Source organism: Nuphar pumila, chromosome 11 (genome assembly GCF_984573655.1).
Source record: "Nuphar pumila chromosome 11, dmNupPumi1.hap1.1, whole genome shotgun sequence".
In the NCBI taxonomy this organism is placed as follows: Eukaryota; Viridiplantae; Streptophyta; class Magnoliopsida; order Nymphaeales; family Nymphaeaceae; genus Nuphar; species Nuphar pumila.
In genome coordinates this window covers 7220487-7241833 of record NC_143259.1, presented here as the reverse complement: position 1 = coordinate 7241833, position 21347 = coordinate 7220487, and the positions used below count along the sequence as shown (strand labels likewise).

The window sequence follows — 21347 nt, the reverse complement described above, 5'->3', positions numbered from 1 at the left end:
CTTAGGTGCTCCTGTCAATAGAAACCACATAAATGTTGGTGAAAAAGAAGAGCAATATTCCAATTAAAGGCCAAGATTAACAAAAACCTTTCTTCAGATAAATCATGGATCATGAGTTGAACATTGAGACAAATAAAGTCAGTGTATGAGTCATTTAGCAATTAGTTCATGAAGTTGATTTCAATGTTTTCAGTTAATAAAAATGATAATATGTTTGAACAAAAGAAAAGAAAATACACTGAATAAAGAAATGATTGAGATCCAAGACCAAAAATAGCAACATACTAAAAATGAATGTGCTAAAGTCTAACCAATAGTAGAGAAATATATATAATTTGTACAAAACTAATCAATAATAAGAAAAGTATAAATATAATAATAAATAACATAAAGCATATAACAGGAAATATATTTTACAAGACAAAAAAATTAATGAATAATCATGTTATTAGCAAAATCAATCACTTTCATGTCAAAACTCTCTCAAGCGAAAGATAGATTAGCATTTAGACTTAACAATGTAAATTTGATTATGTTTACAGATTCCATTCAAAACCAGAAATATGAAAAGAAAATGAGCACACAATATAATACATGACTATAACCACACTGATCGAATTTCAAAATCAGCTACATTTGATTCACTTGATCCTTTTGAACAATAAGACAAGAGTTCAGTTAATTTAAAGCCAGAGCTTATGATACATCAATCTTACATTCTTTTAGAGTGGGGTCCCAAAAAGCATATGTAACATCTCGAGCTTGGGCCTCAAAAGTCTGAGTTCGGTTGGTATTACTTTTCAAAGGAAAATCATACATAGTTTACACAGAGAAAATATGGTTAATTTTTTTTTCATTCTTTTTTCAATAAATCATTTTCTTTCAAAATGTTTAACCGTCATAACATAAAAAATAACAAATACATAAATGCTCAATGACAAAAAAAATAAAAACTATTAAGTAATCTGTCGAAGAAGAAACTCATCATGTCATGTATGTGCTAGTTTGCCTAGAACCTACAATTGTAATTATACAGGAGGTTGAGTCTATAACCTATTAAATAATAATTATAAGCAAATAAATATTTTAACTTACGACTCTAGTGGGCTCTAAGCCCCTAGTCTAAGTTTAGTTTCCGACACACCACATAAGTTTTTATGTTTTAATTATCTTCTCATTAATTCTCTTAAGCACTCTGTCACACAAAACTTACCTTAAGTTAGCTATACTAGTTATAGTCGTTTATAGGTGTAACAACTCGCGTAAAACACTTCAATTTTACATACTGGTCAGACAATGAACCATACACACCTAGTGATCCTCGAACCACCAGGCACTGCAGTGAAACAAAAAGAGGACCCCATTGGTAGCTAGTCGGAAGTTCAAGCTCAATCTCAATCTCAATCTCGGTATGATTTATGCTACATCCTAACCATGATGGTTATCAATCATCCATGGTCGTTTAGAGTCTCAAACACTATGTGAGTATAACCCTACGTCATAAGATAAGTTCAACACATTGAACCACATTCTCAAACTCGTATATTTCACTCATTCTCTCAAGAGCGACATCGTAAAATGATCATGATGAATCTTAATCTTTAATCTCAAGATGATATTAGGGTTCACACTTATCTCATTCTAACCACACAATGATATATAGTCTCTATATCGTTAAATCACCAACGCCCCCCTCTCCATGATGGTTGCACTCTAGCCGTGAACTAGGTATCCCTTACCATAGGTCACTACTTTCGAGATTGAAAGGGTTATGCATACTAATCTCAATATATCAATCCACATAACATGAATAGAATAAAAGAGACTCAAGTCTAAACTCAATCTCATCATAATGCTTATTATTAGCAATTTATCACATAGATATGCTATCACAAAATAATCTCTTTCTAATATATATGATATACTATGACCAACATGTGTATGCAATCATCTCATAATATCATGAATAATTATTTTATACACATTATGTTCACACTCAAAAGATATCATGTTAATCATGAAAATTCATAACATTATAATAATATGCAATGCAAAAAGGTTTATTCACATCTAAAATTACTTATAATATTCCTTATCACGAATACAAATCTTGTGTTTTAGTCACAATCGAGTCTCAAGCAGCTCTAATAGTAGGATCTGATTATTACATAAGCATATTCATATTAATACACATCACCTTTTATATTTTAACAAAATTATCAAAATACCCCTCTAAAATTGATTCGTGAGACCTCAATTTGTTTGCCTTTGATTTGATCAAAACCAGAAAATACAAGGATTTCTCTTTACAATACGAGTTTAATGCACCAAACCTCACTTGATTTCAAGCTCAGAGTTCAAAGTTATGCCCATTTTACCAAAATGAGAGTACTTTGGTCATTTTAATAATTATTTTTAATATTCAAAATTAAATCATAAATTTTTTATCTAGATCTAAAACTGTCTGACTAAATCCAAACTCATTACTAATTTAGATCTAGAATTCTCGGTCTGAATCTAGACCTAGTTCTGATCTAGATTCAAAATTGATCTATTCAGTTGGATCAGGATCCAAATCTAATCTGGATCAAATGCTAATATGAACCAGATCAAATTCTGTTCTGAATCTAGAATAGTCAATTTGAATCCAAACCCAGATCTCTCTGGATCTAGTTCTTATTTGGATCAGTCCATATTACTAGATCCAGAATTGGTCTGATCCAGATTAGACTGGATCTGAATCAAGACCCAGTCAGACCCGACTCAGTCTGATTCAAATTCTAGACCAAGTCGATTTGTTTAAGTTGATCTGAACCAGTTCAATTTGGACCGGTTCAATCTAACCTTTTTAGTTCTTAATCAGCTCGATTATGAACCGGTTCATCCTGAGTTGACTCGATCTAAATCGGTTCGATCTGATTTTTTTTACTCGCCTCATCCGGTTTGGGTCACTTCCGCTCTGTCTTTTTTTTTTACTCATCGACAGGCCGACCTGCTCTGTCCTTTTTTTTTAAACCCATCTGGTTCCGGTCTGGGTTGGGTCGCACCCAGGCCAACCTGACCTCCCTTAAAAATAAAAGCAGAAGGGGTTCTGCCCCTTCCAACCTCTCTCTCTCTCTCTCTCTCTCTCTCTCTCTCTCTCTCTCTCTCTCTCTCTCTCTCTCTGCAACATTGGGATTTTCCCCCTTTTTTGTTTCACTACAGCTCGTCGACATCCATGGTTGTCAGCCTTCTTTTTGCCTGAAAAAAAAAAAAGAAGAAAAGCATCTTACCTCATCGCCCGTCGGTTTTTCGGTAGGCTCCCCTTTGAACTCTTTTTTTTCTTGACTCTCTCCCTCTTGCTCGATTGTTTTGGGGTAGCCCCCCCCCCCCCCCCCCCTCCCATCGATCGTGGGGGGTGAGGTTTATCCTCATCCCTCAAATGGTAATGGGGAGGCACTTCCCCTAAATGGAAAACCGTCTTTCTCCCTTTTTTTTTAACATTGTTCCCTCCGACGAAATCGTCGGAGGGGGGTTTTACAGCATCACTTTACTTGCCTGGAAAGTCTTGAGACTTCTCATTTCCACTTGAGGAACTTTTTACAAGACAAAAAAATTTGCTAAAATGAGAAAATCTATTGAAAATAGCATGAATTCAAACAACATAAGAGATATGAATTCTTCTCACAGACAGAGGTAACTATTTGAATTTTAGAAGTTTTTCTTTCAACTGGTTCATAAAAAGATTATTATCATTTCGCAATCTCAGAGTGATTGGCATGCTACAAAAACATCACTTGAAAACAACAAAATATTCAGCATGACTGTAAAAGCAATAAAGCAACAAAAATTTCACAATTAAAAGCAAAAAAAATTATGAGTTTTTTCATAGAGTGTATATCAACATAACATAAACTTATCACTTATAAAGCCTTCACAAAATATTGATGAAGTACTACAAACCTAGAGTGGCAGGATTTTGCTAACAGAGAACATTACAACACTAATGCTCACTGTTGAGATTGATAGAATGCACAGCTATGAAGATAAGAAGGAATTGAAGACACAATTACAAATATTGCAATAAACGAATCATCACAAAATAGCAAGATGATGCTAAATCAAGAAGATGAGATTCCTTGGATTAATTATTGTAATCTAGATCCATGAATTATGGATCTGAAATTGTAAACACTCCCATAAATAAAACCTACTCTCTCTCGTGATCATATTGTGAGAAAAGAGAGAGAGCCAAGACATATCTTGGATGTAGGCATATTATTAAGGTTGAACCACGTTATTTTCTTTTACATTATTTTTGTATTTTTAACTTGGTATCAGAGCCACTCTTTGGTATGTCTTATGGTATCATGTCAGTCCCTAATTCATCTTCTACTAATTCATCTCTGTCAACCACTCCGGTCTTGCAATGGAATGCTTTCTCAAGCTTAGTATCGGTTAAGCTTGACCGCACATACTATCTTCTCTGTTGGTTGCATATTGAAAGTGTTATGATCAGCCAAGACTTGATCAGGTATGTGGATGGCTCGTTAAGCTTGGATTAGCCTTGAGCAACAACATGCACCCCATTCAAACCTGCAAATTATACAGCTGAAATGAAAATTACAAAATGTCAAGAAAGAAGAAAAAACAATGGTTGAATATCTACATGTCAATTTTCTAAGTGACTCTTTGAGTGTTGTTGACCATTATGTTCCTAATTATGCTATGGTTTTGTACCCCTTGAATGGTCTGAATTCTGAGTATGAGTCCTTTATCACTATTGCTCAAGTCAGGTTCAGGTCGACTTGAATATTATTTGGGTTGGTGTTTTACAAACCCAACTTGTTGACAGCCCTAGGTGGTTAGTCCATCCCCTTTCTCTTTAGACTATAGAATGTCATTGGTTATTTTCTTTTTAGGAATTAACACATGTTTACGGTGATCAGAAAGAAATATTACAGGGTTTGTTTAGTTATAGGCACTTAATGTATGTGAATTTACGTTTAACCACCTAAGATTCCAAACATTAAGAAATTGTTAGATGATGATTACCTATATATATTACTTTTCTCTAAAAAATTACTTATTTACCCTTAATTATAGTTAAAAAAAATAAGAAGCTACAAAACTGACGTTCTTTTTTATAAGCAAGCTAGGGTTAGGAAGACCCCTCACTAGTTATATAAGGTACCATTGGGTTTTGAACTTGCAACGTCCTAACACAAGGTGATGTGCACTAACAGCTCCTACCAAACAAGCAGATCAGACCAGAGGAAGTAAGGCTGAATCCGAGTCCAAAATAGATGTGGTAATATTAGATCCAGAAAAAATAGAACAAAAATGAACTATTCACATGTAAAAAACATGCAATCAGGTTGGATTTTGATCCAGATTAGCCACAGATCTGATTTCAAATGCTAATCCAAATCTGGTTTGAACCCAAAGATAATCCAATTGAGAAAAATCGAATCTGATTAAGATGTATATTGGGATTTTACTTAAAGGATATGTGCCTAAAAATCACATGCAAAACTTGGATTGAACATTTGACCATATTTGATCATTTGCGGCCCTATTGTAAAATCAAGGTAGTTTGTGAATCTCAACAGCACTGGAAATGGGTTTTTTGATGGCAGCGAAAACTCTTGATCAAATGTTTTCACCAGAGGCAGAACAACGGATAAAGAAAATGATGAAAGGAAAGAGGAGACACTTGCCGGGGTCGGCCAGGTGGCAGCGAGCCTGAGGAGAAGGTGTTGACCCTTCACTCCATGTTAAGACTCCTATTGGGTGTGCATGTGGCTCTGTTGGGAACCTGTGTTAGAGAAATTTGCAAGGAGTTAAGGGAAATACAAAAACTATATTTTAAGAAAAATGAATTTCAAGAGTTGTAGATTCCCAGAAGCATAAGTAACTCCTAACTTTCACCGTGCTTAGGTGACTAGTTATAAGCTTCTTAACTGAAAGAAGAAGTACAAAAGAAAAAGCATCATTTCTAATGAATTCGTCATAGGAAAGAAAAAACCAAAAACCAATATAAGAGCCTTGTTACGTCTATAGCCATTAGGTCCTTGTCTCACTCCTTCACAGATCTCTATGATCTCATAAATCAAGAGAAACAAGGGCTTATGTTGCATCCCAAGCAACTTGAAACCCAAGAATTTTTTGGAATAAATTAAACTTGAACAAGAGTCTTCTAGAATTATTGTGTATGTACAAGTTTCTAAGAGTCTTCTAGAGTTATTAAGTAGATACAAGTTTTTAAGAGTCTTTTGGAGTCTCAATACATCTAGAAAGGTCTTGTTAGTGCTATAAAAGCCTAGTCTAAGAGTCATTGTATGTATCTGGAGTGTGAAGGGCCTTTTTGAGTGAAAAATACTAGAAGTCATTCTCCATCATCGTTCTCCACTTTTTCTCTCCATTCTATATTTTATTCTCTTCAAGAATCAACGCGGACTATTTTCATTACCACGAGAGGCTGAGGTCATGGACATGGGTGAGTCGACAAAATCGAGGGGACAAGAAAGAAATTTCTCATGTAGTTTGAATCCATAGAACCCAAATAAAGGCTCTCAAGGTCCTCAATATTGAAGTAAACGTGAACACAGCCAAAAAATGTTGGAAAATTCTCAAGGCCTTCTTTGTAATGTCGCTGCAACAAAGCACTAATGATTATTAGCATCCCGACACTGGTGCAACAAATCATTTATCTATAGAAGATCAACAGTTCTCCAACAAGTCTACATATAACGGCAACAAGTCTATCATTATTGGCAATTATAAGATCCTGCATATTTTTCATACAGGTGACTTGATTTTATCATCTAATTTACCTTAAAGAATGTTCTTCATGTTCCTAACATTGCTAAAACTATTGTTTATAGGCTAATTTATTAAAGATTATGACTGTGTTTTCAAATTCACCTTTTTCTAAATTTTTTGTTAAGGATCGGCAAACAAGCATAATTTGTCTTAAGAGTCATGAGCGGCTTAGTCACACAAATAAAAAAATTCAATTTTTTCTAAAATTGTAGCAATGTTATTTCTTTTAGCATAGACAGGCAAATAAAAGTTTGTGAAAATTATTTGGTTGGAAACGATCATAAACTTTCTTTTGGGTGCTCTACATTGTGTAGCTCGCATCCTCTAGAGTACATGCTGATGTATAGGTCCAGCTCCTGTGATCTCTTGAGAAGGTTTTTTATTTTGTCTCTTAATAGTTGATGATTTTACTTGATTTTCTTCGATTTTCGCTATGAAAAACAAGTATCAAGTGTTTGATTGCTTCAAAACTTTCAAACATGTTACTGAAAATCAAGTTGGTTTTGTTATAAAAAAATTCAATCGATGGAGAATTCATAAGCCTCAAATTTGAGAACTACCTTCAGCACTATAGGATGTTTCATTGTTCGTCCTGTCCTCACACGCCTCAGCAAAACTGGCTAGTTGAGCACAAACATAGGTGCATCATGGAAATAGGCTAAAGTATGATCAGTGGTGCCTCTTTATCATATGATTTTTTGGGTCCATGCCTTCAATACAGCAACCTATGTTGTTAACAAGTTGTTGCCAACATTGGTGCACGGTCGTAAATCTCCCTATGAGTTGATCTTCAAATACCTTCTCGACTATCAACATCTACGTGTGTTTGGTTTCTTGTGCTACCCATTGATCACTCCTTACAACTCTTCTAAGTTTCACCCAACCCCCCCCCCCCCCCCCCATGTCTTTTCCTTGAATATGCTTTCGGGCACAAGGGATACATCTGATTTGACCCTCTCTCCAACTGCACTTGCATCTCTCATCACATTTACTTTGACACATCTTTTACTTCAAAAACATGCTCACTCGTAGCACCCTTCCAACCTAAGCTATCCCAGTGGGGGATCGCTCCATCGGTCATACTTGTGCCCCCTTCACCTCCCCCATGATGATGGTGTTCCTAGTTGTCTCACTGTTTTGCCCTGCCACCCGACCTCTGCTCCACCCATGACCCCCAGCCACCCGACTGTACCCAATCTTGATGGTGGAGGGTCCACCATCGCTATCGAACCCATGTCTAGCTCTCCTTCAGTGTCCCCATTTGTCAGCCCGACCCTCAACGTAAGTGACCCTCCCTTACCTATTGTGTTTCATGTCCCTAATCCAAATCCCCCTCTTTCTCGAGTGGTGGATCATGTTCATTACATGGTCACTCGATCCATGACTGGGGCTCTCAAACCTAAGTCTTACAGTGCTACATTGTATCCCATTTTCCTTAATGTTCTTCAACACTACCCTTCTTGAACTTGAACCCACTTTATTTAAACAAACCTCCCGGAGTCTCAAATGGTGATTAACCATGGAGGATGAGTACAAGGCCCTCATACATATTCACATGTGGTACCTCGTATCACCTTAGTATCATTTTAACATTATCGGATCCAAGTGGGTTTATCATATCAAATGTCATGTTAACAATTTTATCGCCCACTATAAAGGCCGGCTTGTGACCAAGGGCCTTCACCAAAAAGTGGGTGTTGATTTTTTTGAAACATAGAGCCCAATTATCAATCTCAGAACGATTTGTGTGGTTCTCTCTCTTGTTGTTTCAGGCATGTTCACCAACTTGATTTCAATAATACCTTTTCAAATGGATTCTTCAATGAAGACGTTTATGTGAACCAAGCTCAAAGTTTCAAGGATGTCAACTTTCCTTATCATGTGTGCAAACTCAATCCAGCCATTTATGAACTCAAAAAAGGCACCAATGTACCTATACCAGCTTTTCATCACCTATTTAATTTCAGAGATGACTTCGTCACCTTTCAGTCGGATGCTTCATTATTTATCTTCCAAAGACATGGGCTAATTGTTTATTTTATTAGTTTATATTAATGACATCATAATAATGTGGAACTCCTTCTTGACCATCAAACAGTCATCTTAGCTTTGCCTTCTCTATCAAAGATCTCGGGCATCTCAGTTATTTTCTTGGCATTGAGGTTATTTACTTTGCAGTAGCTGTCCATCTCTTTCAGCGTCTGTATGTCCCCAACCTCTTTTAGAAAGCATCCCTCGCCGATGTCAAGCCTGTTTCCACTTCCATGAGTTCCAGTTTCAAGCTCTCCAAAGAGGGGTTCACTCCTTTCCATGATGCTACTCTTTATCGTAGCATCATTGGCAAATTACAATGCCTCACTATCACTCGCCTTAATGTAGCATTTGCAGTAAACAAGGTAAATGGATCCTGTATTGCCTTAAGGACACTTTGCATCACGGTCTTCTGCTTAGGCAATCTACCTCTCTACAGCTTAGTGTTTATTATGATGTTGATTAGTCCTGTTGCTTAGATAATCAAAAGTTTATAGGTGGATTCGTGGTTTTTCTAGGCCCTAACGTCATCTCTCAGTCTTTTGCAAGTAAAAAATTGTATCTCAGTTTAGTACTGAAGCTGAATACAAATAGTGTCTCTTCCTTTTTCATTTAGAAAGTAAAATAATGTTCACTTTTTATGTGGCTTTATGAGCTCTATCATAATCCCTGATGTTCGTATCTTTGGCTAATTTGAGCCATTACAAATATTATATTGAACCATCGGGAGGTTGATTTGACTGTTGAAGAGTCTTTCTCCATCTTCTTTCTAGCCAACCATGATGAATAAACAAAAATTGTCTATGCATCTTAAGATATAAAAGGTTATAAGGCTTCAGTTTTATATTCTTCAATTTCAGATTGTTGGCTGGTTTTTTTTTTTAAGGCAAGCTGGGGTTTGGCAGACCCCTACCAGTTGTACACTACACCATTGGATTTTGAACCTGCAATGTCCCAACACAAGGTAACGTGCACTTGCTACTCCTATTAGACATGATGAAATCCTGGTGTACGGCATGTTGTTTTTTACTAAGTTTCAATAACAGAATTCAAGTAAGATAAGAAGTCATAGTTGCTATCTTCCGTTTCAATGGTTAGGGATGTTTTTCCTTCGATCGGAGGAAAGCAACCAGCCTGAGTCGGCGCTTCTTTTAAGTTGCCTAACATCTGGGTGGCGTTGAGTTTCTCGACTCTTTGGCAACCATTGAGTCATGCCCAATGCCAAGTCCGGCGTATCGGAACCTCAAATCGAAGAGGGGGCTGGGATCCATCCCGATCATCTCCGATCTCTTTGACAGACTTCTAGAATAAAAGTTTTATTAAATATCAATAAAGCAAAATGCCTTCTTGAGGTCATGAGACTGGTGATCGCAAGTATTGCAGATACCACAAGCTCTTGCATCCTCTGTTTTACAGCGGCTGCTAGCACAGAGTTATTCAAACCGCCGCCGTTGATGTTGACTGGTAGCTTTCTTATCATAGTTGAGAAGAAAAGAAAGAGAAACTGGGCAAAGAGTTTTTTTATTTTTTTCATTTAAGAGGGCAATAAAGAATGTGCCTGCTCATGTTTTTGTTGTAGTTGGTGGGACAACTTAAAAGCCAGTCCGTTTTTTTTCTGCTTTTGCTTTTCTTATATGAATACTTTAACTGCCCAAAAGGATCTTGTCTGACTATCAAAACAAGTTACCCCTCGCCGAGAAACAAATGCCCAATAATTAAACCAAGACACCTTTTTCTGCGGATCTAAAGTGCTGTAAAGAGACCAGCCTGACTGAATCTCTTTGAAGTTTGAACCCACCGAAGAGAAAGCCCCTCTCGTTAACCCTTGCTTACACCTTAAATAGGCTAAGTTATCTACAATCATACCCTTCAATCTCTATCATTTTTCCCATTTCTTGTTCCCACAGATTGCTGATTAAAGTAAGCTTTCATGTCCCTTCTTTTATCACTGGGCATTTGCCAAAAGAATCACACAATGTGCAAAGTGTATGGTGTTGTTGATTTGATCATTGTCTCTGCTTTTGTTGGAGAAGATGAGTAAAGCACCAACCGGCAATGGAGCTTCTGGGCGTCCAACCCCTAAACTCAATGAGAGAATTCTTTCATCTTTATCAAGGAGATCTGTTGCTGCCCATCCATGGCATGATCTTGAGATAGGTATGATATTCTTAACATGTTCTTTTCTCTTGTGCTTTCTTTATTTGTTCTGGCTTTTGTTCTTGTTCAGTTCATGGGTTCAACATTTTGTTGATCTTCATGAGTGGTAATGTTGAATTACTTTCGGCTCTCTCTCTCTCTCTCTCTCTCTCTCTCTCTCTCTCTCTCTCTCTCTCTCTCTCTCTCTCTCTCTCTCTCTCTCTGATGGCTGTATTGATAACACCGTCTTCTGGCTGTTGGCTTTAGATTTTTTATGATGAAAGCATCAATCAATGAGCTTATTTTGATTATTTTTCTTCTCAAATGCTCCACTTCCACACACACACACGGTAAAATTTCATTGGATGGTCATGGAACTAACCATCTAAAAAGTTAGATTACGCAATGCTAGAGAGAAAGAGGGTAAAATTTCATTCGGCGGTCCGACCATCTAAAAAGTTAGATCAGGCAATGCAATCGTGTACATCTTTTATTAAAAAAGTTGGAATAGGGGTTGTGGGGAAGGTTTTTATCATGCCTTTCAGCACTAAATATCTCCAGGCCGGTAAAAGCCTATTTGAATCCGGGAATCACCTTCCATTGCTTTTCATGTTTTGCTAATCAATCTTTTCATTTTTCTACTATGCAGGACCTGAGGCCCCTACTGTTTTCAATTGTGTTAGTGCCTTTAACCATCTACCACCGATTTATTATCTAAATCTCAAGAGCATATTCATGACAAAAGCGATTTTACTCCCTTTCTTTTAATTATATAGGTGGTGGAGATTACTAAAGGAAGCAAGGTAAAATATGAACTAGACAAGAAAACCGGGATGATAAAGGTAAAAACAGTTCACCCGTTGCTTTTAGAACATCAGATCAATGACATCCGCATAACGTATGTTCAAATCTATTTGTTCCAGGTTGATCGAGTATTATACTCCTCAGTTGTCTATCCACATAATTATGGCTTCATACCACGTACTTTGTGTGAAGACAATGACCCAATGGACGTATTGATCCTCATGCAGGTGCTAAACTAATCAAACCATTCTCTGTAAATGAATATGAAAAATATGGAAGAAAAGGAAAATAATGTACTGTATTTGTCATTCATATTTCTTCAATCAAAATGGAGTTTCATGACTTGGGACTTCTATTTTTCAATAGGAACCAGTTCTTCCTGGGTGTTTTCTACGAGCAAGAGCAATTGGACTGATGCCCATGATAGATCAGGTGAGGAATCTTCAGAATTAGTTTCAGCTTTTGTGCTTAGTCATTTAAGTTCTGTCTAAACTGATCAGACAGGAGATTAAAGACTAACAAAAAAGATAGAAAAGTTGTTTCATATTTATCAGCGTATCCTTAGCTGTGTTAAAGCCTTCAATTCTCCATCGGCTTGTATGATTGTATCATTTTGAGTCGACTACATGGATCATGTTGTAAGTTGGACCTATGTCCCCTGATTGAGATGCTGCAACACTAACCATTCAACTTATTCTGTCAACAGGGAGAGAAGGATGACAAGATCATTGCAGTCTGTGCAGATGATCCAGAATATCGACACTATAATGACATCAAAGAACTACCACCGCATCGTCTTGCTGAGATCCGGCGCTTCTTCGAAGACTGTATCCTTTTTCAATTAAATTACAGTAGCTATTGAGTTTTTGCCAAATTTTTCCTTTGATACACAACTGATATAGATAGGCTAGATCTACAGAACCGTGCATTCTTCGTGTGTGACAAAGTTCATACTAAATTCTCAAGTAATTTCTTTACAGGCATGATAATCTATTTGAATGCAACATACTTAAGCCTTGGCCTTTTTGCAAGGTTGTCCATATAGCAATAGATCCTTATTGAGATCCAGATTTGTAAAACGTTAAAAAAGATTCCGAGTATTTAGGATTTTCTGGTGTTCAATAGGAAATAGGCTGTGTAGATTGTCGGTCAGTGTCTTGGAACCAACTACTGTCGCTAACAGAAGCCGAATTTAACTGTGTTGTTGGTGCTCATATGCTTCTTGAGCTATGGAGTTCACTTGCATGTCTGAGGGCTTGTCTAATAAGTTTAGTAATAAAGCTCCAATTAATTACTTCATAATAATTCAGAGGAATTCTTGGTATGACAGCATTCAAGGAAAACAAGTTGGCTTCCTTGACTGAAATTTAGATAAGAAAAACGAGAACAAAAAGGTTGATGTGAATGAGTTCCTGCCATCATCCACTGCCTTTGAAGCCATTCAATACTCGATGTAAGTATACCTCACACACACACACACACACACACACACACACACATATAATTAGGGGCTACCATGAAGCTCTAGGAGAAATTACTGCCTTTCACAGAAGGCCATGAAATAGCTTTATAATTTCTTTAGCCTCTATATTGCTACTTCTCTTCCAAAAATCCAAATTAGAGGGCAGGAAATACCCACGGCCTGTTAAAAATAAAGGTGGAAACTCAGAAGTTGAAAATGCACATCTCCAGCAACTATGCAAGCTGCTAATGTGAGTGCTTGCTGAACTTTCAACTAATCTTAGTCTTCTAAAGGAATGTTCTTATGATTTTGTTGCTCATCGAGCGATTGGTGAAGGTTGATAGCTCGAATTAATGACCCATTTTAACGGGGCATTAACATTGTCAAAAGGTTCAATGAGGTGTATTCATATGGCCCAAACACCTAATAACATGATCTTTCTAATAGTCATGCTCTATATAAAACTGGTCCTATCTGCCTCCACAACAACCCCACCCATCATAAAAATACGGTGGTTTCACAGCATGATCTTATAGAGTGCTTACTGAAATATTCTGGTTTTTTATGTCAGGGATCTTTATGCAACATACATACTGCAAAGCTTAAGGCGATAGGGATGATGATGATGATGATGACTTTTCTGCACCAATGACAATAAAATAGATGTTTTGGGATGTAGCGCAACGCTTTTGAGAGAGATTTTCTTATTCGACTTTTGATTGCAGTTTTTCTTGTTTAATAACTATGCTTAGAACTTCTATGTATGCTGCTAACCATCTTGGCATTTCTCGAGATGGGTGTGGTCTTCATCTTGTGAAATGTTGGGATGGGTGGCTGTTAGCGGTGGCAGAGTTGTTGCATCATGCAGCACCGCTGCATAAAAAATGCCATCATATAAATATCTGCAAAACCTGAAGCGAAATTTAAGGAGTTGGGTCAGATTCAGGCGAGACAAAGTGTGCTACTGCACCTGATCACCCATCCTCTACTGTTGTGCCCCACAGCTGACAGGTTGCATCCTAAAGATGGTGGGTGATCAGGTGTAGCAGCACACAAAAAGTGTGCAATCACATTGCACCTCATCCTCCCTCTCGTTCCCTGCAGATCCCCTGGTGGGGGCACCTAAGATTGAGCTGCCACGTGAGCTGGAGTGCTGGGCCCACCCTCTTACTAGGCTGCCACATGTCTTCTGTTTGGGGCCACGTGGCCTAAGGTTGCTTGAGACTAGGGCCCACGGTCTCCTTAGGGTGAGGGCCTTGATCCAGTAGGCTGAGTAGTCAGCATAGGCTAAAGTACTGAATCGTGTATCATCTTCAAGTCCCTGTATTAAGGGACACGACATGACGTGAATAAAATCACGTCACATGCTGCAATGTGTTTTATCATTATTTAATTATTTTTAATAGCTGTGAATAATAGTGTTAAATAATAAATACATTTCCTATATTAAAATATCAGATTATCGATTAAATAACAAAGTCGTTTGTTCCCTAAATCTCCTGGTTTTCAAAAAAAAAAAAAAAAATTGTGAATTCATGTCTCATATCCACATGGAATCTGCATCCATGTTCATGCCAATGTGACACCACTGAAAGTGCCAATCAAATCAAAGCGTCGTAAACATTAATAAGATTAATCAGACGCTGAATAGCCCCAAGGGAGTTGAAGTAGTGGGGTGGGACCTTTGCCACTAAACAGGTGGTGAATCTCTCTGCGCAAGCCAGCAACCTAGCCTAGTCCCCGGGGGCAGGGGTCCTAGCCTAGGAGTTTTATTCCGTCGGTAGGAGGATCATAGGTATGGCAGGCTGAGCCAGTGCAACCAGGTCTTTGTCCTGGGTATCGAGTCATAAATCCAACAAATCAGAGACCGAATGCACCTAGATTAAGCCTCGCCTTGTTGGCATGCCTTAATAATACAAGGCATCTGCAACACTGCAAACTTTGCAATCCACTCTGGGAACCATCGGAAGCAAATCTCCTAGGTGGGTCTCTCACTCTTTTCCTGTCTTCGACACTGATATCTGAAGACAAAATCATCTAATGTCGTGATATACCCTGTTGTTAAAAAAAACTATGAAAAGCTACTGAATTTACATACTAGTAAGGCCCAATAAATTAACCCAAGGTGGCCCATATGGGTGTGCAAACAGGTCAAATACAGTCCAGATCATAGCAGACCAAATCCAAACATTAATTGATCCGAGTCAGGCCCTGAAATTGAACTAGATTTGATAAAATAAAGTTGAATCTGGATTTAAATAGTCATGATCATACTGGAATTGACAAGCTTAAAACCAGTTACAAATATCGCATATTTTGAAAATATCATAGTACATTCAAAAACTGATATATCAAAATATGCAATAAAATGTATTTTTCTTGATTCTATTAATGTGATAAAAACCTTTTGTGTATAATCACCCGTGCTACATACACTCGCTCCATTTTCCAAAAACTTTCACAAAGAAAACTAGTTTTTTGGAAATATCATGAGAATTTTCTTTGCCAGTATTTTTTCGATAACAAGATTTGCAACTATGGTATGTCACGGGAACACGCCATTTTGGGTGTTTCCCTGGTAACACAAGCGGACATGCTCAGACACACCGACACAGACTGACAGGCACAGACAATAGTTTAATAATTTTAATGTCAGTTCCATAAAAATGCATCTTTTGCTAATAAAATATCAAAAAACAATTTTTATAGATATAAAAAAAATTTAAATTCCATGCCCCTATGCCCTATTTTCTGAGAAATTTCAAAGAGTCAACTTCGCATCTCGTGGCAACGTGTATAGGCATCTTTGTGGCATAGGCTGTGGTCAGCACAATATTTTTACATATAAAATGTACAAATTGATCAGATTTGCTAAGGGTCGGAACATTAAAAAATGACACTCGCCAGATCTGAATCCATATCCAAAAAGAGCCCGATCATGTTAGCCAGAATCTTATCCAAATTTACAATACAATCGCAATTTGAAATCCAAATTCTAAATAATGTGCCAGATTCAAATCGAAGATCCGACAAAAGCGAATCCATTAGTACTCCTAGGTTGATACACCATTTGCACCCCTAGGTTGATACACGCTCAGTTGGACGCACTTGGCAGTCCAAAAATAATTCTAAGGCTCGACGGGAACGGTTATGACGCTTTCAATTTCTATACAGCACATGCTTAGTTTCGTATGACAAAGGGGCCGAATTAGACACTGGGATGGTTAGAATGCACTATCTTAGCCAAGGGTCTCGAATTCGAAGCCCATTGAGGGGCAACCCCTAGCTAAGGAAAAAAAAACATGAAATAATACATGGGCTGTATCGAAGAAAAATGCCCGAAGAGTTGACGACTACTGAAGGGTTGGTAAGAAAATCAATGTCGCGCCAGGCTCATGTTCAGTGGGTTTACAAAAGTAGGAAGCAGTTTGTTACATGAGGTCATTAGTACCATCCGAAGTTAGTTCAATTCTCCACCCTTCATTAGGTAACAGCATCACACTGGACAACAACAGATTGAGGCAAAAACCACATGCAAAGCTGCAGATACAGATAAACATGCACACTGCAAAAAAAAAACAAAAGGAAATAAAGATAACAGAGCCAAGTCACAAACGTGGACATCCATTTCAGTTCTGGCTTTTGCCTGAGATTCTGTTGGAATCAACACTGCATTGCCTGGACCAAGCACCACCCCCCAAGGGTGTAACGTCAATTTCACCTTCAAGCAGAAGCACGATCTCATATATATATATATATATATATATATATATATATATATATATATATTCATTTGTGCGCAGAAACCAAAGGCATCCTAAAAACAAGATAAGCACTACGCATTAATAATGATGCGTACCACAAATGAGTGAAATGTATACTGTCTGACAATTCTCAAATAAATACATAACTTTGAAGAGGTTCCAAAAAGACTTACCTGAAACATCAAGCAATGCACTCTTTCTCGCATCTGAACATACAAACAGGGTTTCTCATTTTTGTGTCAGTCTTCCTCCTCCTCTTGGTTCCTTGAATGGTAAATTTTTTGATTACGGTACATTTCAGCAACCTACAGCACCATAACCAACAGATGCATCAAAAAGAAAAGCTAGTTAAACTCAAAGACTTGATGAGTGGTCCAAAAGATTCATTCCCCACCTGCTCAGATGTTGTTGCTTGATCTGGGTTCTTGTCTTCACGAAGCCTTAGCAAACGTGGAAAGCGGAGAGATATCCCCTTTTAAATGAAGCACATAGTCAAATATTTAGAATCGGAAACACATGCATATAATAATGGAGGAACATTTAGAAGCAGAAGCATATGCTTACATATAATAATGGAGAAATGCATTCATGTTTATGCGCTTTAAGTAAAAAAATTCCCTTCATCATACTTGGACAATGAGGACCATGAAGACAACAAATAACCGGTTTAAAGGCTTGTTTATACGTTAGGACTTCAACGATAAATAGATTCTGAAAACTCATATTATGACTATAGCCAAAATACAGAGTCAATATACTAGAGGCAGACATGGAGTTAAGCAACAAAAGAATCCACAGAGTAGTGAACAAACAAACTATGTACATATTTCTAACAAGTTGGTGGCAATTCCAGAGGAAATCTTTTACAGCCTAAGACTGAAGAATGCCTCTAAAAGAAGCCAATCACATGCTGGTAAGAAAGATGCAAAAAAGATGTGTAGCTTCATGTTCCAAAAAAGGTTGCACATGTGCAGATTCTGTCATTTGACAATAATAACCATGAAATATGAATGATGCAAAGGTATCTAGAGGAAGAGAAGCAGAATCACATATAGCTGCATGCATTTAGTGCAGTTGAAACTCTATGATACCAATTGACTCCCACCTGAACTACAGCGTTGGGATAGTTGGAAGCACAAGTAGGAGGGGTAGCAGGAGTTTTATATTTAATGTTTGTAATATTTTGGACACAATGAGATCAACACAACTGTGGTATGAGAAGTGCAGCTTGAAGGCTGCAAGCATAAGTAGAAGTGATACCAGGAGTTACGGTATCTAATATTCAGAACAAACAGAGCTAAAATGGCTATAATGCAATAAACCCAGATGACTTTTTCAAAGAATATTATGGTTCTCAGCAATTTTCACTTGAGGCTTAGACATGTTTTCTCTTCATTATTTCAAACAGCTCATAGATTTTTCTGCAAATTTTTATGATAACATAAAGCTTGTATATTTATTGCTTAAACATGCTTTAGATATTTGCAGAACGGATTGAAATAATTACATAATTATTTATCTGAATCAGAAAACATAAATCAGTTAGCGCAGATCTGATGTTGGCACGAGTCCTCTCAAGGTCAGAAAATGCAACTTCATACTGCTGATTGGGATCGAAAATTAGATTTGGGTCCACAACAAAAGTTGTGGATAATGCAATCCAAAAGTAAAATGCACAACATACACTATTGAATTAGTGAGGCTAGCCAAGAATATCTAAGCTTTAGCAGAGATTGTCTACTAAAAAGCCCATGGTCAGCAGAGCGAGTTCACTAACAAGCCTATACAAGCTCTTGTATAGTCTGACTTCTAATGAAAACAAGAACAAGAAAGTGCCTGTTATGGGCTTACAAGAACACAACATTCAAAAGCATAAGGACTACTTATTGTAGCGCCCTCAAAAATCCTGGAATTGTAACTTTTTGGAAAATTTTGAAAGCTTTGTAATTATTCCTTTTTTCAGAGCTTAAAATAGCAGTTCGGGGGAAAATGGTGTTTGAAATAACAAGTGAACGGACCTTGGGCGCATTCTAGACAAACTTTTCCTTTACACAACGGATTTGTAACTCTATGCCCTCATTGAAAACAAATAGATTCAAAACGAGGTTTTAAAGTTTATACGAAAGAAAATTTTTAAAGAAACTCTTATACCAAATTACAAAAATGTCCTGAGGAGCGAAACGTCAGAGAAAGAGTCGCATCTTGATATCATCACGTCATCGTGCCATCACTTATCGTTCCAACCTAATCATCATTTGTACTCATGAAATGGGTCAAATTGGTAAAAATTTGATAGGTGCATAGATAACAAAATTCAGAACAAAACTAACATATATGTTGTTTCTTTCGCGGTGTGTAAGTCAAAATAAGTAAAATAAATATGATAACTTTGTTTTGATATTAACTGTCCTGAGGGTACGCACAAGAGAAACGTAGAAACAACTAAGACTGCTCCGGGATTTGTTATGCTATGTATTTTGTTACCCCGGACAACTAGTTGAGTCCGTTCCTAAGAAGACAGTCAGTGACCGAGAGAGAATTCTCCAAAGGCATTCGTGGCAAAGGCTGCATCCAACTTCTGAAAAAGTTCATACGATCTATCACATAGGATAATTTTTTATAGTCTCGTCCACTAACTCCAATGATCGGAGACACCGAGTCAATTGCTACTCGAGGAGCGTAATTGTTAACAACCTGTCTATCGAAGTTTTTGTATCATCCCATCATCTCCCTTGATGAAACCAATAAACAAATGAGTATGTCAGGTTGTATTTTAACTGATGACCCATTCTACATGCTTTTGTCTTTCAAACTAAATCAAGCACCTTACCAGTGAAGGCAATAATCATTATTTATGTGATTTTCTTTTTATCATTATGCATTTGCACGCTACGAGATCACCATAAACCTATCGTCAAATCATTGTAGTACTAACTTGTCGTGCATGTTTGATAGTATCGTTACGATAAGAGGGGTATCAGTTTCCCAGAAAGAAACCCCAACATTATTTAAAAATTTTAATGTTCCGTTTATCATTTTTTATTTGCATGTTACGAGGTTACCATAAACCTGTCATCCAATCATCGTAGTACTAACATGTCGCACATGTTTAATAGTATCACTACGATGAAAAGGGTATCAGTTTCTCAGAAAGAAACCCCAACTTTGTTTAGAAAATCTCAACGTCTTGTATTTTAGGTCGGGAGTATCCGAGTCATTTTGAATATCATAAAGGACCGTACGCACCACTTAGGGCTACGCAGGTTTGAGGGAAAGACTTGCATGCGAATTTGCAACCAACAAATATTCATTTTTGATGTTTGAAACAACAAAGATTACAAACATTGAAATCTTGTATGAAATTCCCTTTTCTTTAAAGACTTAGCGAGCATGCACAAATTTGCGTCTTTAAAAGCAAGCATAATCCAAGGTAAGCAGGAATACGCAAAACTATGTACCATATATATATATATATATATATATATATATATATATATCAAAACATAGGCTTGTGCACATTACAGCACGACGGCAATGTAAATGACATAAAGCAAGAATCGATGTGCAAAACCACACATCAAGCTAAATAAAATGCGTAAGCGATGCACGATATACGCAACCGTACATCATCAAAATAAATTGCATAAGCAGAAACCGTACATCGGCCAACTAAATTGTGTAAGCAGCGCATGATGTATAAAACAATACATCAACTAAATAAATTACGTAAGCAGTGCACGATGTGTGAAACCATACATCGACTAAATACATTGCATAAGCAGTAGCATGTGCATGTAATAGTGTGACAGCAAAGTAAATGACATAAAGCAAGACTCGACGTGTGAAACCACACATCAAGCTAAATAAACTGCGTAAGTGATACACGATGTACGTAATCGTACATCGGCTAAATAAATTGCGTAAGCAGTAGCCTGTGTACATAACAGTGCAGCGGCAAAGTAAATGACATAAATTTAAATGGGCAAGAATACGCAAAATTGCGTCCTTGAGTTAAAAGCATATGTATATATATACATATAAATATATATGTATATACGTATACATATATGTTAGAAGTGCTTTGTCATTGTCCTTGTATAAAACTTTTTCCTACCTCAAAGATGGTCGGATTCGCTAACGATTTTGAGCGTAGGATATCAAGGGCTCTTACCTTGATGTGTGTGTCGCGTCCGCTGCACCGATGGGGTGTGCTAAAAGGTATTTTGTTATGCCACAAAAAAATGATGAAATCTTTTTTAATTTATTAAAGTAAGCAACGCTTGGATCGCAGGGATCGAACCCGAACCTAGTTCGAGCCAATCGAGCTGAGCCGTCCAAACCGCATC

The 21347-nt window shown here is 37.2% G+C and overlaps 2 protein-coding genes across 2 annotated transcripts in view; one reads left to right on the top strand and one right to left on the bottom strand.

Annotated features, from left to right (window-relative positions):
- Positions 1-10868: 10868 nt before the first annotated feature.
- Positions 10869-13876, top strand: LOC149821799 (soluble inorganic pyrophosphatase 1-like). Its single transcript, XM_089981439.1, has 8 exons — positions 10869-10992; positions 11621-11649; positions 11748-11813; positions 11895-12002; positions 12142-12207; positions 12482-12602; positions 13147-13228; positions 13809-13876. The coding sequence occupies exons 1-8, from the start codon at positions 10869-10871 to the stop codon at positions 13849-13851; spliced, it is 639 nt and encodes a 212-aa protein (XP_089837565.1). The 3' UTR covers positions 13852-13876.
- Positions 13877-17016: 3140 nt separating this feature from the next.
- Positions 17017-21347, bottom strand: part of LOC149821798 (DNA ligase 1-like) — a 42124-nt gene continuing 37793 nt past the window's right edge. The window contains exons 15-17 of the mRNA XM_089981058.1: positions 17396-17473; positions 17175-17306; positions 17017-17054 (exon numbers count right to left, since the gene is read on the bottom strand). Coding sequence (XP_089837184.1) covers positions 17241-17306; positions 17396-17473 — 144 coding nt within the window. The 3' untranslated portion in view covers positions 17017-17054; positions 17175-17240. The remainder of the gene's footprint in view (positions 17055-17174; positions 17307-17395; positions 17474-21347) is intronic.

Coding starts and splice junctions, on each gene's coding strand:
- LOC149821799 (XM_089981439.1), top strand. CDS start 10,869: ATGAGTAAAGCACCAACCGGCAATGGAGCTTCTGGGCGTCCAACCCCT. Junction 10,993..11,620: donor ATGGCATGATCTTGAGATAG/GTATGATATTCT, acceptor TCTACTATGCAG/GACCTGAGGCCCCTACTGTT. Junction 13,229..13,808: donor GAAGCCATTCAATACTCGAT/GTAAGTATACCT, acceptor TTTTTATGTCAG/GGATCTTTATGCAACATACA.